The sequence below is a fragment of the Drosophila albomicans genome, chromosome 3 (assembly GCF_009650485.2).
Source record: "Drosophila albomicans strain 15112-1751.03 chromosome 3, ASM965048v2, whole genome shotgun sequence".
Taxonomy (NCBI): Eukaryota; Metazoa; Arthropoda; class Insecta; order Diptera; family Drosophilidae; genus Drosophila; species Drosophila albomicans.
This window is the reverse complement of record NC_047629.2, coordinates 20,459,374-20,480,953: the sequence shown is the minus strand read 5'-3', so window position 1 is coordinate 20,480,953 and position 21,580 is coordinate 20,459,374. Positions and strand designations below refer to the sequence as shown.

The 21,580-nt window shown below is 37.4% G+C and overlaps 2 protein-coding genes across 2 annotated transcripts in view; both read left to right on the top strand.

The window, feature by feature from the left end:
• Positions 1-1,266: 1,266 nt before the first annotated feature.
• The window catches only part of LOC117570364 (titin homolog), a 37,721-nt gene continuing 17,407 nt past the window's right edge, over positions 1,267-21,580 (top strand). Inside the window, exons 1-6 of the mRNA XM_052005094.1 lie at positions 1,267-1,359; positions 4,902-5,879; positions 17,652-17,750; positions 17,813-18,042; positions 18,103-18,261; positions 18,766-18,855. Coding sequence (XP_051861054.1) covers positions 5,587-5,879; positions 17,652-17,750; positions 17,813-18,042; positions 18,103-18,261; positions 18,766-18,855 — 871 coding nt within the window. The 5' untranslated portion in view covers positions 1,267-1,359; positions 4,902-5,586. The remainder of the gene's footprint in view (positions 1,360-4,901; positions 5,880-17,651; positions 17,751-17,812; positions 18,043-18,102; positions 18,262-18,765; positions 18,856-21,580) is intronic.
• LOC117570379 (uncharacterized) lies at positions 15,936-17,035 on the top strand. Its single transcript, XM_034251974.2, has one exon. It carries the CDS (start codon positions 16,226-16,228, stop codon positions 16,535-16,537), a length of 312 nt encoding a protein of 103 aa, XP_034107865.1. The 5' UTR covers positions 15,936-16,225; the 3' UTR covers positions 16,538-17,035.

Sequence of the window (21,580 nt, the reverse complement as noted above, 5' to 3'; positions counted from 1 at the left end):
GAGGCACCAACAGCAGCAGCTGCGCCAGCCAGACGCAAAAAGTTTATAAAAAATACAAAAAACAAAACAAAAAGCTAAAAAAATACACAACTGAGAACGCAGCAGCTAACGGACAGCGACTGAGAGATACCCTGTAATAAACTAAACAGACAAAAGATTCAATGTCTTTAAATTCTATTATATCATCAATATATTTATAATAAAATAAAGTCCATAAATTAGTTGTAATATGATATTTAAAAGACTTAAAGAGCTTTGTTTTATTTATTTAGTCTGCTTGACTTTTATATTTAATTTGAGAGTTGCCACGACTCATGTGTCGCACTCCCTTTTTTAACATTCCAGGGTATTTTTCACTCTTTCAGTCTGAGCTTATAAGCGTAAATGTGTAAGAGTGTGTGTGTATGTCGAACTGTGGATATCGCTGTCACTATTGTTGGTCCGCCTGACGTATCAAATGTCTTTCATAGGTAGTTAAACGCTTCCTATTCCGTGCATGTCGCTGCCATTGCAGTCAGTATACTAAGCTATGCTATACTGCGATGTTGCCGCATCGTTTTGCATGGACAAGTTGGACAAGCAGCACTCAACTAGTCAGTTGGTCAGTTAGACAGTTTTGGCGTAGGGCATTTCCCGAATCACTTGACCGACCCATAAACTGGGTGTATTTATAGCTCAACTTCTTTCTAACTGAACTTGTGTAACCGAATACCGAATACGAACTTGTGTTGGCTTCGTTCGTTGGGATCTCTAAGTGCTTTTACGGTTCGCTTTTTGCACTTCCCATCTTCGTTCGCGTCGCTTCCTTATGCATACAAATTAATGGGCTGCGTCTTGTGCAAAGTACCAAAGTTTAGTCGTGTGACACAAAAAGAGAGAAAAGCTTTGGCAGCAGGCATTGCTAAGGCGTAAATGGAAGAAAAGAATGAATGGCAAAAAGACGAAAAGAACTTGTGAATGAAGTTGCCCTTGGCGACCAAATAAACAACCCTATTTACTCCAACCCCTCGGCCAGAAACTAGTTTATTCCCAAAATCCAGTTAAAAATTGCCAAATGGCACCGCCAGCTGTTGATCAGAACAAAACAGCCAATAATAACAACAGCAAGCGGCAGTGAAACAAGAACAACAAGTAGCAGCTGAGAGTGAGGTAAATTACAAAGAGAGCGAACACGCGAGAGAGCAAAACGCAAGCTCAACAACAACAATCACAAACAGCTGCGATAAGTTGAGTTGAGCGCAGGCAGCTCGAAGCTCGACTCCAGAGCGTCGACGTCGACGGCTCATTCGCGTTTCAACCTTTGCGCGACTCTCACGCAACGTCAGAGCGGAGTTAGCATCAACGGGATTTGAAGTAAATGTACGCTAAGAGAGTTGTTATTATTAATTTAGTATATTTCGCTTAACGTATTGTGTGTTTCATACAAAAAACCAACAAAACGTGTCGTGCAATAAGCAATGATAAGTGAACCTTAGCCTACAAACTGAAAACTAAAATCGTTGAAGCGCAACGCCGAAACTTGTGATAAAAAAGGGCTCATGGACAGTTCGAATGCGAATGGAAGAGAAAGAGAGCGCGATCAACAGGCAACCCTTGGGGACTCTGCAGTTATTTTTTCTAATTGTGTGCGTGTGTGAAAGAGCGAGTGTAATTGTGTGCACTCCTAGTGGGTCACTGGAGCGTGCGATATGTCAGTGTTAAGCTGCGAGTAAAACAAGCGACTCATGCGCAAAGCAGACAGACGACGACAACAACAGCAAACAAACGAAAAATGAGTGCATAATAAAATGACGAAAAGTAGTGACAAGTGGACAGGGACAAACAGTGTAAGAGTCACAATGGTCAGTAAGGGGGGCGGAGTGCAGGGGGCAGCGGACAAGTGTCAATGTCACTGGCTTAGCATTGAAATCAAATGCAACCCTGCGAATCTAACTTTCGAAGCCGACTGTGAGAAATAAAAGCAACGGCGGAAAGAGCTGCAAATTGCTTCCGTCAGACTGTTCGAGTGTAGTAGACTCCATACAGAGGAGAGTGTTAACGCTGTATTAAGTAGAGTGTGGATCGATTGGTTTTTCATTAACAGCAGCCGCCAATTTTTAAGAAACAACTTTTTCGTACTCGCATGGAAGAAAGACAATTACTTAGGTAACGAACAGCAGCAGTAACATCAGCAGCAGCAAAGAAAAGCTGCTGCAGCAAGCTGAAAGCAAAACCAATCGGCCAGCATCAGTTAACAATATTAACGCAGCCGTTGTGGCAGCGTTTAAATTACTTACCAACTTCCGTTCATCAGGCGCGTTTTGGCGTCTAAGCAGCTTCAGTTCAGCAGTTGCGGTTGTAGCCAAGTTGTTTAATTTCTCAATGAATCGACAGTTCGTCTCTCCAAACTCCCTCCTCCCTCCTCGCAACCCTCCCTCTGCTGTGTTAAGCGGGTGAAAAATGTGTGAAACCGTTAGTAAAAGCAATATTGATACATCTGGCAAAGCGTTGCGCGTAATTAATACCAAATTTCCCTTTTTTGGCCAAACAGACACCACAATAAACAAGCAAATAGCAGCTAGCAGCAACATCAATCATCTTTGCGCCGGCATGCAAAATATATTTGCCAACAAACCAACAGCCAACAAATGTTAATGAAGTGCTTTTTGCCCGCTGTGAAGAGATCGTCAGCTGATGTGGATTTCTGTACTTAGCCGGCTGATTAACTAATTGCAAATTGTTGTGTTTTGTATTTTATATGTGCATACATCAAGTATGACCCATCATATAGCATCATACTATACTATTTATAATACATCCGTCCGACCCATTTGAAAATGTGACCCAATTGCATGCAGAATTGCTGTCATTGTTTAATTAATTATCAAATTAGTTACTGTAACCACTTAATGCGACATGCAATGCGAAACAATTGTGTGAAAATTGCACAAATCCCCAACACGTAACACACAGCAAACAACTTACAACCTGGCATTGGGCAATGAGACAGAGATCTGGATTTTAAATCAATTTGATGCCCACAAAGGCCGTCTCGAGTGGAGATTAGACAACTCTCCACTTGGCCATTTGCATATCGCATTTGTAAAATGTAAACGAAAATTCAGTTGCCAAATGATATGCAAAATGCCTATGACCCCAATGGCAACGACGATGCCGCCATCCCAACTGCATTCGGAAATGCATTTTTAATTATGCTCGGCTGCATAAACCGCACATCATCATTTTGGCTTTGCTGAATTTTCCACTTACGACTATGTGAGTCCCAAATGCGCCTAAAAAAAGATGCCCCCATCTCACCAAAATAACAAAAAAAAAAAAAAAAAAACACACCGACAGCATTTTCACCTGACAGACAACTAAATTTCTATTGTTGTCTTGACCAGGGGCCAGTCTTTCAATCTTCCAGCTGCCTCCCCAAAAAAACAAAAAAAAAAGAAGACAAGTGAACTTTTTAGTTGAGCATTCGAAATGTTCGAGACGCAAAACAACAATAGAAAAACAATCAACAAGTGCGTCTTCAATGTCCGTCTGTCTGTTTGTCCGCTTGTCCAAATGCGATACAAAATCGTCTTTTTCAGTCGCTTGTTTAATGCTTCGCCAGTCACAGAGATACAAAAAGATACAAAGATACATGTGTATCTTGTACCAGCAAATGTATCTGCAACTGAGCAAATGGCCAAGCGGCAAACATCATCATCATCATCATCGTCATCATCATCGTCATCGTCATCCTCATTCCCATCATCAAGTGAGACTCTTGACTGAGTCTGCGGCATTTCATGTCATCTATTTAACTGCCCCAACTCCGCATCTAGCTGCCACATATGCAACTGAGCGAGGTGCACTCTTGAAGTTCTGTAGGAACTTAATAGCTATTGTTTTTTTTTAGCTGGAATTTTCGAAACCTGTTTTAAGCAATTTATGTAGATTTGACAGGTTTAATAATTATCGGATTTGTGTTTTAATGACAATTCACTTGAAAAACATTCTAAATTTAACACAAAATTTATGCAGCACAATTTCGTGTTTTTTCGTCAAATACACAAAACAAAAGTGGTTCTTAAAATTCCAATAACAGTTAAGTTTGAAAGCGTGATAACCTCAATTGCATATTTAATTGTTTTGCTTTACCCAATTACAACTAATTTGTTAAGCTGCCCTCGTATGCGTTGCTTTAGAATTTCACTTCTTTCGGCGGATTTTGATTTGCAAATCTTTGTAAATGCCAACTTGATGTTGACTGTTCTCTGCCCTGGGGCTGAGAATGTCTTGCCACATGCGACTAAAGTGTTCTGCGTGTGTGTGTGTGTCTTGGCTTGATGAGCAGCGCTTGAGGAGATTAGCTGAGCAGCCGAGCAGCTTTCTCGCAAATGCGACGCTGAGGGCTTGTTGTCAGTTGATGTTGTCGTTGTCGTTGTCATACATATTCGTAGTACACCTGCTTCTGCTGTTGCTGTCCCACTGACCCCCCTACGACAACCCGCATGCAAATCGATGGCAGTGCATTAAACGAAATTACCAAATGCGGTACTACGTGCCTTTCTAGGTCTCAGCAATTTACATATTTAGGCGTAGCGGCAAAATGTGCTCGCATATCACTCTCAAAATAGTCTACAACTTGAGCTTCTGAGACATGCCGCGTCTGCTCTTGCTGTTGCTATTGCTATTGCCACATTGCTCTTGGGTGCAGCAGCAGCAACAGTATTTGGGAGACCAACGCAACTCGACTCGAGAGTCGCAACAGTTTCCGTGTGTGAGGAACCGGCTGCTGGCTTCTCCTCATTCTCTCTCGCAGTTTTTGGGCATATCGTTATCTTTAAGAACAATAAACGCGACTTGTTTATTGTGGCCATAAAGTAAACCTCAAAATGTATATATATATATTTTTTTTTCGCTTGCAGCACGAAACAAAAATTTCATATAAACACGAGTAAAGTAAACGCTGTCGCTGCGCCTCCTCCTTCGCCACTCGTTTAAATTTGTATATCGCAGTGGCTGATAAGCAAAACGAAAATACGAACACACGCAAAATAAAAAAAAAAGAAGCACAGCAGCGCCTCCTCAGCCGAAAGCCATGGCAAGACAAGGCAAAACAATGGCAATAACGGTCGAGTAATTAACAAAAATGCGCGTCGAGCGACAACTGAATGAAGAAAAAGTAAGAGAAATAAAAATAGCTAAGCAAACTGAAGTGAAGTGAACTGAAAATTGTGTGTGTGAGCGAGAATTCCATTGAGTAGTGAACTTGGAAGCGTGAAGCTGAGGCGCCTCCGGCTGGTTCCCAGGCAGGTCGCACTCGACTTTTATATGCAACATCCACTTGCATAAGATCGGTATCAGTGTGTGTGCGTAAATCCCTCTTCGCGTGTGTGTGTGTGTGTGTGTGTGCGGAAATGGCTTAGCGCGTTGGCAAAAATGTTGTGATTAAAAGTGAACGTTACGTTTGTGTGTCAAGAGGGGGTCAACGTCAAACTAGCGTGCCTCAAACGAACAAGCGAACGAAAGCGCGAAATTCGCCAAATACCTAAAGCCAGTAACAGCAATCACAACCACAGCAAACAGCAACAGCCAGCAACGACAGCAACGATGACAGTCGACGCAACATCAGCGGCAACAGCAGTTGCAACATCGCTTGCAGCGGAAGTAGCAGCAACCACAACAAACAGCAGTAGCAACAACATCAACAACAGCGACAGCAGCACGGAGAACAGTCCTGTCCATCAGCTCAACAGTAGCGTGGACAGTGGCATCGCAGTCCTCGACACGGAGATGGAGGCACAAAGCCTCAAGCTGCGTCAGCGGTTGCAGCAATGTCAGCGCATTCTTCAGGTGCTGCAGCGGGATCACACTACGTATCAGCTGCTGCGCGATAGATTAAGGTGAGTTGCAATCTCTACATTTACTGCTATCTAATCTGAAGACAACGTTTTTTAACAAATATTCCAATAATTAGTCATCATTATTGTGCAACTACTGATGATAGAGTGAAAGAAATTCATGCTGAGATTCACCTTGGTTTATTTATTAACAGAGTTCTCTATTGATTTTGCTGTATAAGTGAAGTTAATTCTGTTTTATGATTCACACTTATAGTGATAGCAACTGCTAAAGTGTATTTTATAAATTGTACACAAAAAATTTGCATAAATGTTTAATATAGAAACTGCACGTTTTGATACATCGAGTGTGCTCGACTGTGAGATACCTTATACACCTTCTCAAGAAAAGCGAAACAGTGCGGTATTATTTAAATATACCAGATTCATGTTCCGAAAAAATACTGAAATATACCTAAATGAATATTTGATATATTCATATAATATTTTCTGTATCGCTCTTGCAGTGCGATATTATAATTTAAATATACCAGATTCATATACCGAAAAAGTATTAAAATATACCAAAAGGTACATTTGGTGGAACAGTGCAGTATTATTATTTAAATATATAAAATTCATATACTAAAAATACTAAAATATATCTAAATGAATATTTGGTATATTGATATAACATTTGCTACCATAGTAGCTCTATCGCTTGCAGTGCGATATTATTATTTAAATATACCAGATTTACATACCGAAAAAGTATTAATATATACCAACATGTAAATTTGATACAACAGTGGAGTATTATTATTTAAATATATCAGATTCATATACTGAAAATACTGAAATATATTATATTTGGTATATTGACATAATAATTGCTGTCATAGTAACTCTATTGCTTGTAGTCTCTAAAAAATATGTTGGTGTTCATACGAATAGAGAAGAATATATATATGTATAGGATAATATGAATTTGTAAATTAATTGGAAGTTAAGAAGCTCCTTGCTTGATATATGGGTAATTCTCTGGTAAATGTCGCGTGCGAACAGTTTTACAGTGACAAAAAAGAACATAAACTAAAACAATTTTAAAATTAAGTGAAGGTTTTTCTTAAAGCTTTGGATTAGCACTATTTTTAGAGCTGAGATTGATTTTAGTAACTTATTCTGTTTTACGATAAAATATATAAATTCGTTCATTTTTTGGTTTTGCGTACGAATTTGTTAATTTTTGCAATTATCAGAACTGAAAACAAAACAGAATAAAAATTCCAAAACCATTCTTAGCTCTAATTAAAGTACTAATCTAGAGCTATAAAAATAACCTTTACTTATTTTTAAAATTGTTTCAGAATATGTTTTTTTTTGTAACTGAAAAGCTGGTCGCACGCGACATCCCTCAGAGAATTACCCATATTTATATTTTTTATGGGATCGAGGGTACCTTCTTCTGCCTTCTAATTTGCTGCTAAGCCGTTTTTGTAATGAAACTGTTTTAGCGAAAGAATCTTTAAAAATGTTTGTTCTCTAAATTTTACAGTTTTCCATATGATACACTATATCTGTCTTACAACACCTTTGTTAGTATATTCCGATGGATAAAAGCAATTACTTCAAAGTTGTAAATTTAAGTTTTATAGTTAAATCGTGTGGCATTTTCCGCAATGAAACCTTATTTATATTTCTGAAGTGTCAAATATTCCAATATTTTTAATGCGCCTATAAATTGATTGCGTCAAGTTTTTATTTCCAAATTTTCGCTTTCTTTTTACGCTTTTTGCTAGTTTTCCTAGCCAAGCCCATATCCAAAGAAAGAAAAAAGTTTTCTCTTTCGGCAACGCCATTATAGACAAATATTTTTAACGCATATTTTTCAAGTTTACCAAATAGTTGATCGAATGTGCGCGATGCTCGTATAATTACAAATTTATGATGTTACGCTCAGGGCAGGGAATATGAAAAATATTCATGAGCTTGAAGCATCTGACGCTGACGGATGTTGTTGATGGGCTTGGCAAACATCTTTGTCGGATCTCTTAAGATCGACGACAACAACAACAGCAACGCACTTGCAGCTGCCGTTTTTTCGTTTTGTTGTCTATTTGATTAGCATTTTGTTTGGGAGCGCTATGAATGCGTCTTTTTTTATTACCGCAAGACAAAGTGCAAGAACTGCATTATTACGAGTATTGTCATTGTTATTGTTGCATTCGCCTGCAGTTTTTTTCAATTATTTATGTAAATTGTCGACCCCAATGCAAAGAGGAAATTGCCCGAAAATGACAAAAATCACAGGTGCAGTCGACAATAAAATAATGCGATGCGCATCTTAAGAGTATTTTATTCTGGGAATACAAACGAATGTGAGACCGAGTCTCTATCTTTCCCACTATCAAGCGTTTGCCACACACGCGCTTGAGTGAGGCATAAAAAAGGCAAAAATAAAAAAAAAAAACTAAAGAACAACCTCAACTCATTACTCATCTTCAGCCCAATCGCTTTTATTGCCAAGTCAGGCACTCTAACGTGAACACATCGTTAAAGTCGCAACATCCAAACATCTCGGAGTTTCCGAACTTTGTGCTTGTTTTCTTGGTTAACTAAGCACATAGAATTCGTAAAAAAAGAACTACGAACTAAAGCATAAGGTACTTTCTTTCCAGATTCCTTTCCCACAGAAATCTATGTTGTCATTTTGTGAGTGCCAAAGAAGTTGTAAATATTTATAGATATATTCATAAGATCTAGTTTAAGTTTCGCTTTGGAATTTTTAACCCAACTTCAAAGCATCTTTTTGATATTGTAAATATAATCAATTTATGATAATCAGAATATCATAGCTTAGTTATTTCTTTTGTTATACATTCGATTGTTAATCTCTTTTTTTATTGCTGATTATTGTTATTAAATTCTTTAGTCTGATTTCTAAATATAGTTTAGACTGATGTCCAGTTCTTCAGCACTTTCAAAAGCTTATCAAAATAAACAAACTATCCACTTGCAATACACTTCGCACTATTCGAATAAGTACTTTACCTTCAACACTATCTCACTGATTATTTGGCTTAATTTAGGGCAGATATCTTATCAGTTCCATTCATAATTAATTTGATTAATGCCAATTAATTGGCCTCATGCAAAACGAATTCCCTTTCAAGCACCGCCTGAAGCAAAACCCATTTCAAAGTGCCATCGATTTTCAGATTTAGTTGTCCAAGTTCAGGTGGCACTTTGTGTGGCAGCCACACATTTGCATAATGCAACCTGCCACAAGCGCGTAACAAGCCAAAGTCATTGAGCTGCCCTTTATTCTTCCTTCGTCCCCCTTTTCCCCCTCTTCTCTCTGTCTTCGGGTCTTTGGGTCGCGTTATCTGAGCGACAAACGCGATTTATTTTTGTCACATTTCTATGGCGACTTTTGGACTGACTAACAAATGAGTATGACTAAGTAGTTCCAGTTCCACTTTGGATACTCGCCACAACGCACACAAAAACAACAAATTCCCCTCCCAAAAAAAAATATACCTGAAATTTGATCAATAGCCAAATAAATAAACCCGCCTATAAGTTATAATTTTCCACCAAACAGAAAATATATATATTGCTCTTGAACAAAATTGGAATAATTATAAGGCGATTGTGATATAACCTCTAAATAAAAATCTTAACACTTATCTGTGAAATTTCGTTGCGTTGTTTTTTTTTTTCTTCGTATTATATACATTTTTTTTGCTTTATTTTTTTATGATTATTTATTTATCATTGTACTCGAGGCGCGTTGTTATCAAATCAAAAGCCGCAAGGCGAATAGCTGACTTTTTATTGTTGTTGTTGTTGTTGCTAAAACAAACAAAACACAAGACTATATAATACCCAGCTATATACAACGACAACGACGACGACAACAACAATAAGCGGAGTAACAATAACTAGAAGAAGCAGAGTAAAAACAGTTAAACAAATCGCGCGAAACTGCAAAATGAAAAAATAATAAAGGAAAAAACGTTAATAACGCATTCGCAGTCGAAGTCGCAGTCGCAAAGTTGAGCTCCATTCGTTGGGAGATCTCTGAGATCGTGTCCAGGGAAAAACTGGGAAAACACTGTGAGTGTGTGAGTGTATGTGAGTGAGTGTTTTGTGTGTGGCCCATTGGCGATGATAGAAGACAAAAGCATGAAAAAAAATGGACAGCAAAGTCGCGTGATCTTAATCAACTATATGATATCGCATATCCAAGTGGACGACGATGTCGATGTCGATGTGGCATTGGCAAAGTGTTGGAGTGTGCCTGGCCAATCAACTGGCAATTAGCGTTTGTGTGTTTCGGCCGTTGGCCGTTGAAAATAAAATTAAGTAAAAAATTCCAGCATGAAAACAAAGTGATTGATAATCGGTGTAAAAATATTTAATTGCCAACAGAAATTCTCGACTTTGGCAATTATTTATGCAAAGTTTGCCCAGTGAAGTTGAAGTTGAACGGAACGAAAAATAATACAAAAGCAAATAACTTTATATACTCGTAGTGCCAAGTGAATTGTCATCTGCTTTAATGATGAGCTCTTTATTTTACTGCATTGAAGCACATAACCTGCCAGTACGATGCCAAATGTTAGATAACTCAACTAGTCAGCTAGCCAGACTTTACTCAAGAGTGTGATAAACACAGGAAATTCAGTATTCAGTAATAATCTGGAACACTTAATCTGGAATCGACAAACAAAGCAGTTGAGGAGGAGAAACAAATGCATTCGTGATTGATAATGTTGAACAACCGAAACAGTTTTTATTAAACTCTCAAGAACATAAACAATATAATTATGTGTGTTTGCGTGTGTGTGTTTTTCTTTGGTTCGCTTGATAAGCAGCAGCTATAAACACGAGTTTTTGGTTAGTCCAAAAATTAAATTCAATTACTGTGAACACACGTTGAGATACTTGTTTAGAGATAATAGTTTTTTTACGACAAAACCTGTGCTTAAAATTGCCGTCGAGAGTGACACTAAAATCAACGATTAATCATAGCAAATGCAATTAGTAGTTCAAGCTTTGGGCTTAATGTTATAATTGATTAGTCAAGCCGAAAGCTGCTTAGATGATGAAAACATCAGTCATACAATTAGCAGTAGCTTTAAGCAGCTTTTCTCTAGCTGTAAAAAAAAGCTCTCCATCACTTTCCCTTTTCGATTCTATAATGAAACTGAAATACCTTAAGTACTATAGAGTATTCAATGTTTTAAATTTATTACTCAACTCTAGTGTTTGTTAGATAAGCCTCAAGCAAAGTCAATGGCTGCGTGATAACTACGCTGGCATTCAACTGATAATCCCACAAAATATTCGGGTTTGTCTTTAGTGGCTCTTTAGTGGGCCTAATTTGTTAGTTGGTTGGGAGCTGTCGCATAAATATAGTTGTGTGCTTCAATGCTGAAATAAACCATAAACCGTAAACCATAAACGACAATGACACCATCACATTCACAGTGCTGGAAACGTTGCATGCGACCATACATCCGCCTCTTGGAGTTACCAATGTATCAGAGCAACCACAACCTGTTCCTGGGCCTGTCCAGTGTGCTGGGTCTCATTGGAGGCGCCTATCTGCTGCAGTGTGGCGCCCAGCGTCTGCTCAGGTGAGTTGTGGCAAACGTTTCTTTGCCAGCGTTGCGATATGCTGGGCCACCAACCAACTGAACTTGCTACGTGAGACGCACGATTAAAGCCCAAAGCTAGACGCACGTGCAGCGAATCGCATAGTTAGATAACTTCACAGAGCTGAAGCTGAAGCTGAAACTGAAGTTGAAGTCAAACTTGGTGTCGTGTGTCGGGTGATGGCACCACTTCGGCATTTGCTGCGAGAGTGAGCAGCTTTACAGATTCAATTCGATTTTCACGATACCCTAGAGTAAGGGTCAGAGGAAGGGTGGGGTATGAACTGCAAGAAAAGTATGCAAATTTCGTGGTATTTCAAATGCTGGGAACAGAATTCAGATTGAGATGCAACATACATTCCATTTTAAGAAACAAGAACTAAATTCTTTTTTAATCGAAAAGTTCATTAATCAAGATTTGCAAACTTCTTTTCAATCTAGAATAAAATAATCTTGAATCAAGATTTTAATCTTCAAATAAGATGTTTTTAATCTTAGATGTTTCAAACCAAAAAATCTTATTTCAAGATTGTTCTTTTTAAGATCGAAAAAATCTAAAACAAACATTTTTTCAATGTCTTTCTTTCTAAAAAATATCAAATATTTAATTTCTTTTATAGACAAATATAAAATACATATGAATTTATAAAAAAACATTAGAAAACAACGCGAGCTCTTTAGGTTTCTAGCTCTGGCTTTGAGGAATACTTGTACTTTTAAGTACTACAATTTAAACATTTCAGAACTCGAATTGAATTAATTATTTGAGTTACTAATTCCAAAAAGAACAAAAGTATGCTTGCATTACAATTTGCTTTGTAGTATTTAAACGGTTCTCAGCTCGAATTAAAGTGCCTCAAAAATATAAATAATAGAATAGAAATAACCATAATAAATTGATACTAAATGTAGTATCCCAAATTTATTGAAATGCATAACAATAAACAAATAACACTTTTTATAAAAATTAAACCCATCCCGAGATTGAAATTATTCAAATGTTGACATACAATGATGACAAAAGTATTGTTGAATTAAGACTTGTTTACTTCTTAGCTTTACCTTGAAGAAAAGAATACACATTGTTTAGTATTTAGATTACCAAAAATATCTAGAATACTAGAAATTTTAATTGGCATTAATTCAAATCGAAATAATTTAAATGTTGACTTTCAATGTTGTCAAAAGTACGCTTGATTGGTCACCTTCTAAGCTTCACCTTGAAAAAAAGAAAGTAAATACTGTTGTAGTATTCTGTTTGTTAAGTACACAATACAGATTGTATCAAGAATAGCAACAGAAGTGATAATAGAATAAATAAACATTGCTACGAATTTCACTTACTAATAAATATAACATATTGTATACAGCATTATATAGAAAGATATAACATATATATATATAAAATAGTATGAGAATGAATTCTTAAATATAATTTGACATCAAGTCAAGAAATAATTTAAAATCACGATTTGTAAGACTAAAAAAGTCTACTTGAATTAAGATATCTTTGCTCAGTATCAGAATTTTTCTGCTAGCATAACTTCTGTTTGAGTGTACAACAAAATTTAGATGCTGTGCTGTACAGGGTATCGTGTCAGTCGGATACTTTAACGCGTTATCATTTGCAGTTACGTGTGGCGCGTTTCGCTCGGCTTGATTACGTTTGCGTGTGGGAAAAAAGTGCAAAACTATCTCGAGAGTATTTAAAAAATTGCACATAAAATGCGATTTGACATAATTGATGCCGCATTTTAATGCTTATATATTGTATTTTTTTGTTGTTGTTGTTTGTTGTTGCCTCTATTGAGGTTGTTATTGTCGTCGTTGTTGCTGATGCTGTTGTTATGTGTGAGTTGCATTTGTCTTATTTGGCAGCTGGCAGCAGGTAACTTGGTAACTGGCTCCCAATTTGATATTTCCTCAGCCACTCTCTGCAGTATTGAAGCTTGTGTAATACAAACATTGATTCGCCAATTCGCGTGGCTGCAATTGGCCAACAAGCAATTTGATTTGTTTACCAATTGTCTATCGACACGAATATTTCATAACAATTATGTCAACTCTGATGTTGTTGTACGAATTTGGCAAGTGGCCAAAGCGGAAATCGTTAAGAACCACAAGTCTGGAGCTAACGGTCAATTTGTGTTTAAGCCAAGCTAAAGAAATAACAGCACAAAGTGGCCATAACAATTGGCCAACTTAGAACCCAATTGTGCGGCTTTCCTTTTATGCAAAAAACAAAACAAAAGAGGGAAGAAACGAGTGGTAAACAGCAAACTTAATTATTAGATTGTTTATTGTTTATTATATTATTGTAATGGCAGCACACATACACACCTATGTTAATATATATTCCAATTGTTCAATCAACAATCAGCTGAGACGCTTAACGCGAACTAACAAGCAACGCTTTCAACTCAATTGGAGCTGTGACTGACACAGATATGACACGATTTGTGGGGAGAGTGAGAGACGCGATGTGCATAAATGGAAAGTTAACTTATGGCTTAATAATTACAATTGACGCCTGTCAACGCATGTAAATACTCGCACTCATTATGCACTTGTACACTGAGAGAAACTAATGAGAAGTGTGACCTATTTGAAAACAGCTTTGAAAGCGGTGAAGCTCATTTAATTAGCTTGTTCTACATTAAATGCTCTCTTCAATTAAAATTTAAACAAATTTCATATTTATCTGATTCTTAACCTGCTTTACCAAATGATGTACATCAAATTCTTGATGCGCGTATCAAACAGGTTGAATTACGATTCAAGTCACGACGCACTTAAAAGTGCCACAAAAAAGTGTAACTGTATGTGTGTGTGTATGTGTGTCTGAGAATTTGCTGTGTGACTTATGAAAGTGGTTATATTAAAAAGCGAGTTTGCAGTCGACTGCAACGACTAACAAATTTCACACAGATTAACCTCAAATCAAAATGGGGATAATAAAGACTGTGGACGATGATGTGCCAAAGGAGACACAAATGCAATTATGCTGGCAACATTTTAAGCTAGATTTTTATGACAAGTTAACGCTATTAGCCATGGTGAAAAAAGTAAACTAGATACGTTAAAGTGTAAGTTGATTTAATGAGGAGTAGGGTATTTGCTAGACTTTTAAAATGATTTACATAGCTGTTGGTTAAAGTGAAAATAAGATTTATATGCAGCAGTCAAATGCGTAATAAATGAATATATCAATCAATTAAAATAAACATTTCGTTGACATATTTATCGCTACGTTTTATCAACAAAGTAATTCAAGTTATCTAAGTATTTCTCTCCACTACGAAATCTACCGAAATTTGTTGCATACCCAACAGGCGCCATTGAAATTTTGTGTTGCCTAGTTTTAGGCTGCGTTTAATTGAAGGTCAGAAAAACTATCTTGTGAATTGCAAACGCTTGCAAATTTGTTGTAACTATATTTTTTGCCGTATTTGCAGTTAGCATTAACAAATGAATGCTGTGAATGCGACACTCTAAGTGCTAGCTGTAAATCGTGAATTACACGTACACGAATCAAACGAGCAAAGTCACAATTGAGCAATTATACATCGTCTGAGATTAGCAAAACAAGGCAATGACACTGGCAATGGCTGGCGAACAATTCAAGTACGAGTACATGAAACAAACAATTAACGTAGCATTTAGCGGCTTTTTGATAAAAATCTCTCATGAATAGGATTGCTTGTTTATTGTTTTTGTTGGTCGCTAAAACTCGTTTTTGCATCGCATATTGCGTGTAATTTGAGGCGCCATTTATTAATCAATAGCTACCAGAAAAGGGAATTTGAGTATCGCATCATTAGACAAATTAATTATAATTCCAATCGCTTAATTCTAAAGAATTATGCATTAAATTTATTTTTGGCAAAACCCGTTTGCGGAATTTTTGTCTATATTCGTTATTTGCGTTATCTATTTTTGTTTTTTTTTTTCCTTCTGAGCAATTTCAATTCGCAATGAATAATGAAGTCGGCGAGGAATCATTAAACAAGATTCTAGCTAATTAATTAATCAACATCAGCAGCAAAAGTAGTAGCTGCATCAGCTGCTCAGCTCAGCTCAGCGTGTCCAGCTGAGACTCCAGTGAGCTTGGCCACTTCTTCTTCATTTTTTACAATTAACCAGCTGAAAGTTGTTGTCAGTTGAGGGAGCGAGCGAGTCTCAACAGCAACTCTTACGTCATCAACGAGTTCTGTCTGCCTGTCTAGCAGCTTGTCTGGCAAATTGTTTGTTTGACAGACACGCTCTCAGAGTGAGACTCGCTCTCTCTCTCATGCAAAAACCGGCATGAGCTGCGAACACGCGTCGTATGAGCAATTCGCAGTCGCTGTCGCAGTCGCAGTCGCTGCTAGCGTCGCTGTCTCCGTCGCTGGGCATCGCTCAGCTGTTGGTCGCGGGGCGCTTGGCGCTTGATGCTTGGCGTAAACAGCGCTCATAACAAAGCCAAAGCTGGTGCGAGAAAGTTGTCGGTTCGCATGGTAAACGCGCGCATTGAAATCCAATTTAAATTCCAATACCAAAAACAAAGCTGAAAACTGAAATTGCGATGCAAAACAAAAGCAACAGCAAACACTGTGTTCACAATCAAACAGTAAACAGCATAAAAACATTAAAACTATAAACACACAACAAGACATCAACAAGTGCCAAAATAACACAAACACATAAACACAGTTAAACATACAAAACACTCTTGAACAAAAGAAGACAGACAAAAGATTACTCAGCATGGTGTTCGCATCGGTGTTGGTGTGCCAAGTGGAGAAATTTTTGTGCACACCCATCAGCTTTGCGGTGTTTGCCTTTCTTTTCATGGCCTGCACCATGGAAGTGGTGCTTCTAAAGATGACCACGAATCCTCACATCTTTGGACGGCCGCCGAACCACGAGGATGGAGACGATGGCAGCGAGTACGAGGAGGATATTTACTATGAGAATCTCGAGAACAACTATGAGCATTGGGCGCGCAGACGCAGAAGATTTCATCAGCAACAACAACAACTTCGCATTGCGCAGCGGCAGCAACAGCAACAACAATAATTACTTGATAGATAGATAGATATTATTTGTATAAGTTTTTGACTGAGTTTTCACCAATAGATCTAAATTTGAAATACGCGCAAAAATACGTAAAAAGCAGAATGGAAATAATCTTTTGATTAAAGACAACGAATTTTATGTCTTGCGAAATTTTCTGGCAATTCATTGCAACCAAAAATGAAATGAAATGAAATGTTGATATTTTAAGCACGTTGTCAACCGTCAACTCAAAAGTTTTATATAAGTAGATATAAAAGTACATGTATGTGTATATATTTGTGAGTACTTGTATTTGTTTTTCGAATGGAAAGAAATTTGCATAAATTGTAAATGACTGACATAATCATGTGTGTGTGTGTGTGCGCACATTACACAATTTATCGTTAATCAATAAAAATTAGTTATAGGGTTCTATAAGTGTGATACATAATTGTGTTTTTCCTATAAGAGCAACATGTTTAATTCATTGAATAAAAGTGGAATTGTATGTTACAAACAAACAAACAAATTACTGCCAATCATCCCCTTTTTCTTTACTTTACTTTTTTAACTCTTCAGTTGCCAAGCGAGCTGCTTAACTGGTTTTGTCTTCCGCATTTTCACATTTTCACTTACGCAACAAGAGCCAGAGGAAAAGTGTGTTTATGTGAAAATCGATACGTAAAACTAATAAGTAGATTGCTAAACTTGTTTTGGAAACATGGAAACCAATTAATATCTTTTGTTTTTCGCTCGACTAATTATAAATATTTCAAAACACAAAAATTATAAATTAATCAGAATAAAATAAGAAGCATTCGCAAAAAACGACAACCTTCAACTCTATGTTTCACCTTTTAATTATGAATTTAACATTAACGGTTATCAAAGCTAAGGCTTAACTAACTGCAAAATGTTCTGCGTCAGAAGTCGAAGCCAATAATCATCACATACAGCAACAGAATCAAAATCAGAATATATTAAAAATGAAAGTAGACAAAAGCAATCGACTGGAATTGTGTCAATTCTTGCAAAATTTGCATAAGTTCTTGTTTTCGTTATTCCCCATAAAACGTCACAACTAATAATGCTTTCTTGTTTGCTTAAATTAAATTCGAAATTCTCTTTCTTACAGCAAAATAGTCGATAAAAAGAAGGAGAAGAAGGAGAATGGCGAGGAGCTGCAAAGCTGCAATGTCTGCGGTGCGGACCTCGATACAAGCAGTGCCAAAAAGTAGGTGTTATCTTGTGTTTTTGTCCGCGTCACTGAACTAATTTAAAGAACCATTTTGGCAGCTATGTCACGTGTTGCACATGTGGCAAATTCGTGTGCCGTGGCATCAAGTGCGCCGACTGGCGGCCAAAGGATGCCCAATGGGAGTGCGAGCTGTGCCACAGCTCGAAGCAATCGCTGGCCCACACCTCCTCGTGGGTTGCCGAGCAAATGTGCTTCAATCAGCAAAAGTTCGTCTATCCCCTGCGGGCACGCAGCGAAGTCTACATACCCATCACAGACAGCTCAATGCGTAAGTGTTGACATACTAAAGATACCCTGGAATTCTACTAAATGTTTACCGTATTTACAGAGTTTGAGAGCGTCAGTCAAGCGGGAGCGAATAGTATGACCAACATGACTGGCGAGGAACGCAACAGGATACGTGAATATGTCGAGGAAATTGTTGCCGAAATGCTTGGCAGTAATCTGGATCACATCAAAGTCGGTCAATTGTCTAAGAGCGAGAACTGTAAGTACGCAAATTCTCAGACTGAGATTATTGCTATAGATTTGATTAGTGCAAATGCAATTGTCCGTCAACGAGTACTCGAAAAGTGCAAAGCGCGACAATTTGTTCAATTGTTGCGAATTGAAAGAGCCGCTTACGGCATTATTCATCATTTGTCTACACTGTTCAGCAACAATGTTGTTTATGTCAACCCATATATACTTATTCAAATTAAAAGCGATTATCGCATAAAATGCTAATTAATTGAACAGAAGTGTCTAGGTTAAATACACCTAAAAGATCATCCAGATCTATACTAAGTATTAGTTAGGCAATCAACAATGATAATTTTGGAAATCAAAAGCTTCAAGCTTTCGAAAAAGTTCATTGCATACTTTGTGTTGCTTGGCGAAAGCTGCAGCTTTTGGTGGGCAAAAGTTCATTGCATACTTTGGTTAAAATTTCTCATCACAACAACAACTCATTGAACATACTCAAATCTGAATGTAATTGAACTGCACACAGACATGCAGCTGTTTGATAGATACCATGCGAAACTGAGCAACCTGCTTATCAATGTGGAGAACGCTTTGTGCGCTCGTGCGCTCAAAGGAGGTAAGTGTGCAAGAAGGCAAGGCATGTCCTTCGAGTTTGCCCCGGCATGTTGAATCACCTACCACAGCTAACCAGTATTTTCGTTGTTGTTGTTGTTGTTGTTGTAGCCTGACTGGTAGTATAATTCAATGTTAACTAGCTCGCATCCGGCATGAATCATGACCGTAAAAATTGTATATCTAAAAATAACGCACGTAGTTCGTTCTCTTTTCTTTTTCTCTATATACTTGTTATCGTTGGCGTATACGTAATATTTGAAAGAATGTAGAAATCTGCGATAATACTACCGAAATCATTGACTATCATTCAGTAATAAAAAAATAAAGAGCAAGTACAAAAACGCACAGCAAAGCACAACACAACACAAACTAAAATCGCGGTCAATTCTCGTTGATAACAGCAACACACGCACACACACACACACACACACCCAAACAGACTCTAGACAGCCGTAATAAGGCCTGATAAGCGTCTCTCTGACAGTTTTGAAGTACCGACAATACACAATACAGCGCGCAGTTGGTAATCGCAGTTGAGCATTTGTAGCCACAGTTGGCCTTAACCAGATGACAAACTGAGATACGCGCATTAATCATACGCAACGTGCGCCCAAGCGACCAACTGGTTCCAATATGTTCGCAGCAGGTGTAAATTGACGATTTACACGGCTGCTCGAAACAATTCCGAACAAATTGACGAGTTTGCCAAGAGTTTTCAAGTTATTAGTTTTTTACTTGGCCTCATCATTCAAATTACAAACTCAAACATGTAAGTGCCTCGCAGGCACAACAACAAACACTAATAGCAACAATCCCAAAGGCACGCTAACACGCTGATTGCAAATAAACATGTCAATCAGTTAAAGAAGATTGCATAAAAATAACTTTTAGACCAAGGAAACAAAACAATTCGAAAACTGGAATTTAGCCGACTTTAAAGTTAAAGTTTTTTTTTGCATGAGCAACATAAATAATATTGAAGTGGCTTATGTCATAAATATAATTAGAAATATTATAAAAATACAAAATTATAGAGACTAGGTTTTATTTATGAATACTAATGTATATTTTTTAACATATTTATGAATTATAATTTTCGATACTTTTACAAAACATTCGCAAAGGTGTCTGTAGACCACAAATATCGAAATGCTCATCATCGAAAAGCGAACTGTTTGTATGGCATTACAGAGATATGCCGCTGTCCAAGTATGTGTGAGACTTCGTTAGGTGTTTAGGTGAGCACTTTGCAGTTGTGTGCGAGAGAGTTGCTTTGGTGCTCACACGGAGATTGTTGTGTGTTGATGGCAGTTGCTCGACGCAACGCGCTCCGATCGCAACGTTTTTGGCAGCAAAACGCGTCGCCGGCTAAAAAAAATATAAAATAGTAATCAACAAAATTATAAAAAGAAAGAAGGAAAAAACGTTATTAACGCGTAGAGCAAAGTAAAAGCCAAAAACCGAAATCATAAAAGTGATAATGATAACATAAAAATTAAGAAGTCCCCTCCAAAAAGAAAAAAAAAGACACTCGTAAATCAGCTTTTGAGATCGCTGTTATATGCTTGCTTTGCGCATGCAGATAACAGATAACACACACACTGAGACATTCTTAGAGATATACAAAATTTGAAAAGGCAGTTCATAAGTTATCGCCAACCTTGACCCCCAAATTAAAAAATAAGTACAACAAATTTTTGCAGAGCTTCAAACGTGTCACAAAAAGGCAGAAAGCAGGGGAAAATGTTTAAACAACGTTAATAAATATTAATGACAGCCCATCGGCTAATCCCCAGCAACAAATTATGCGCACAGATTATGCAAATCGTGAGCCTCAAGCACGAACTTTAATAAAAATTAAAAAGAAACTACTAACGTTTACGCTATAAAATGTGAAAATGCTAGAACAAAAGTTAATCGCAGAGTTTTAATATATGTAACTTTCGTAATTATCTGATCCCGAATTGAACTGTGAACTGAACTGTGAACTAAAAAAATAAAAACAAAAGCTGAACCTGAACTTGACTTGTTTTGTACCTTGTACACAGAGAATACAGAATACAGAATATTTACATGATCTAATAGGTCGGTTAGTCCGGTTTAATGGCTGTGCTTCATTAATGCCAGTCGTAGTATGCTAAGTGAGATACATTTCAATCTTTTGACAAGCAGCAAAACCCAATGAATGAGTAACGGCAACGAAGCGTTAGACAATAACACACACACAAAAAAAAAGAAATAAACATAATAACGAAATGCGAAATAGATAGATGGAATTACAAGTAGGAATATGTCAGAAAGGCGTCGAAACAACGATAAAGAAATTTACGGGGCCTTTTGTAAAACAAAATAGATAAGTTTGGGTTCAGGTTCAGGTTATTAATTATGTTTACCGCAACCAAACATTAGCCGAATGATGAGCCCACAATGGGATTTGCAAATGTGTTGTTGTTGTCAGTGTGTGTGTGTGTGTGTGTGAATACGATTTGCTGGCTGAGTAAGCCAATACCTGGGGACTCTTGACTGCTCAAGCGAACAAAATTGTATTAATGTTTTGGTATTTTGCTGTGCGACAACGCCGCGTATGCGTAATTTGACTTATGCAGTTGCGAAGCGTAAAGCTTATTAATTAAACTAAAGATAGATATAAATATTTATGCACAGGCCAAAAGCAAATACAACTAAGCAAATAAGCGAATAAGCCAAGTGATTCATATGTAACTCAA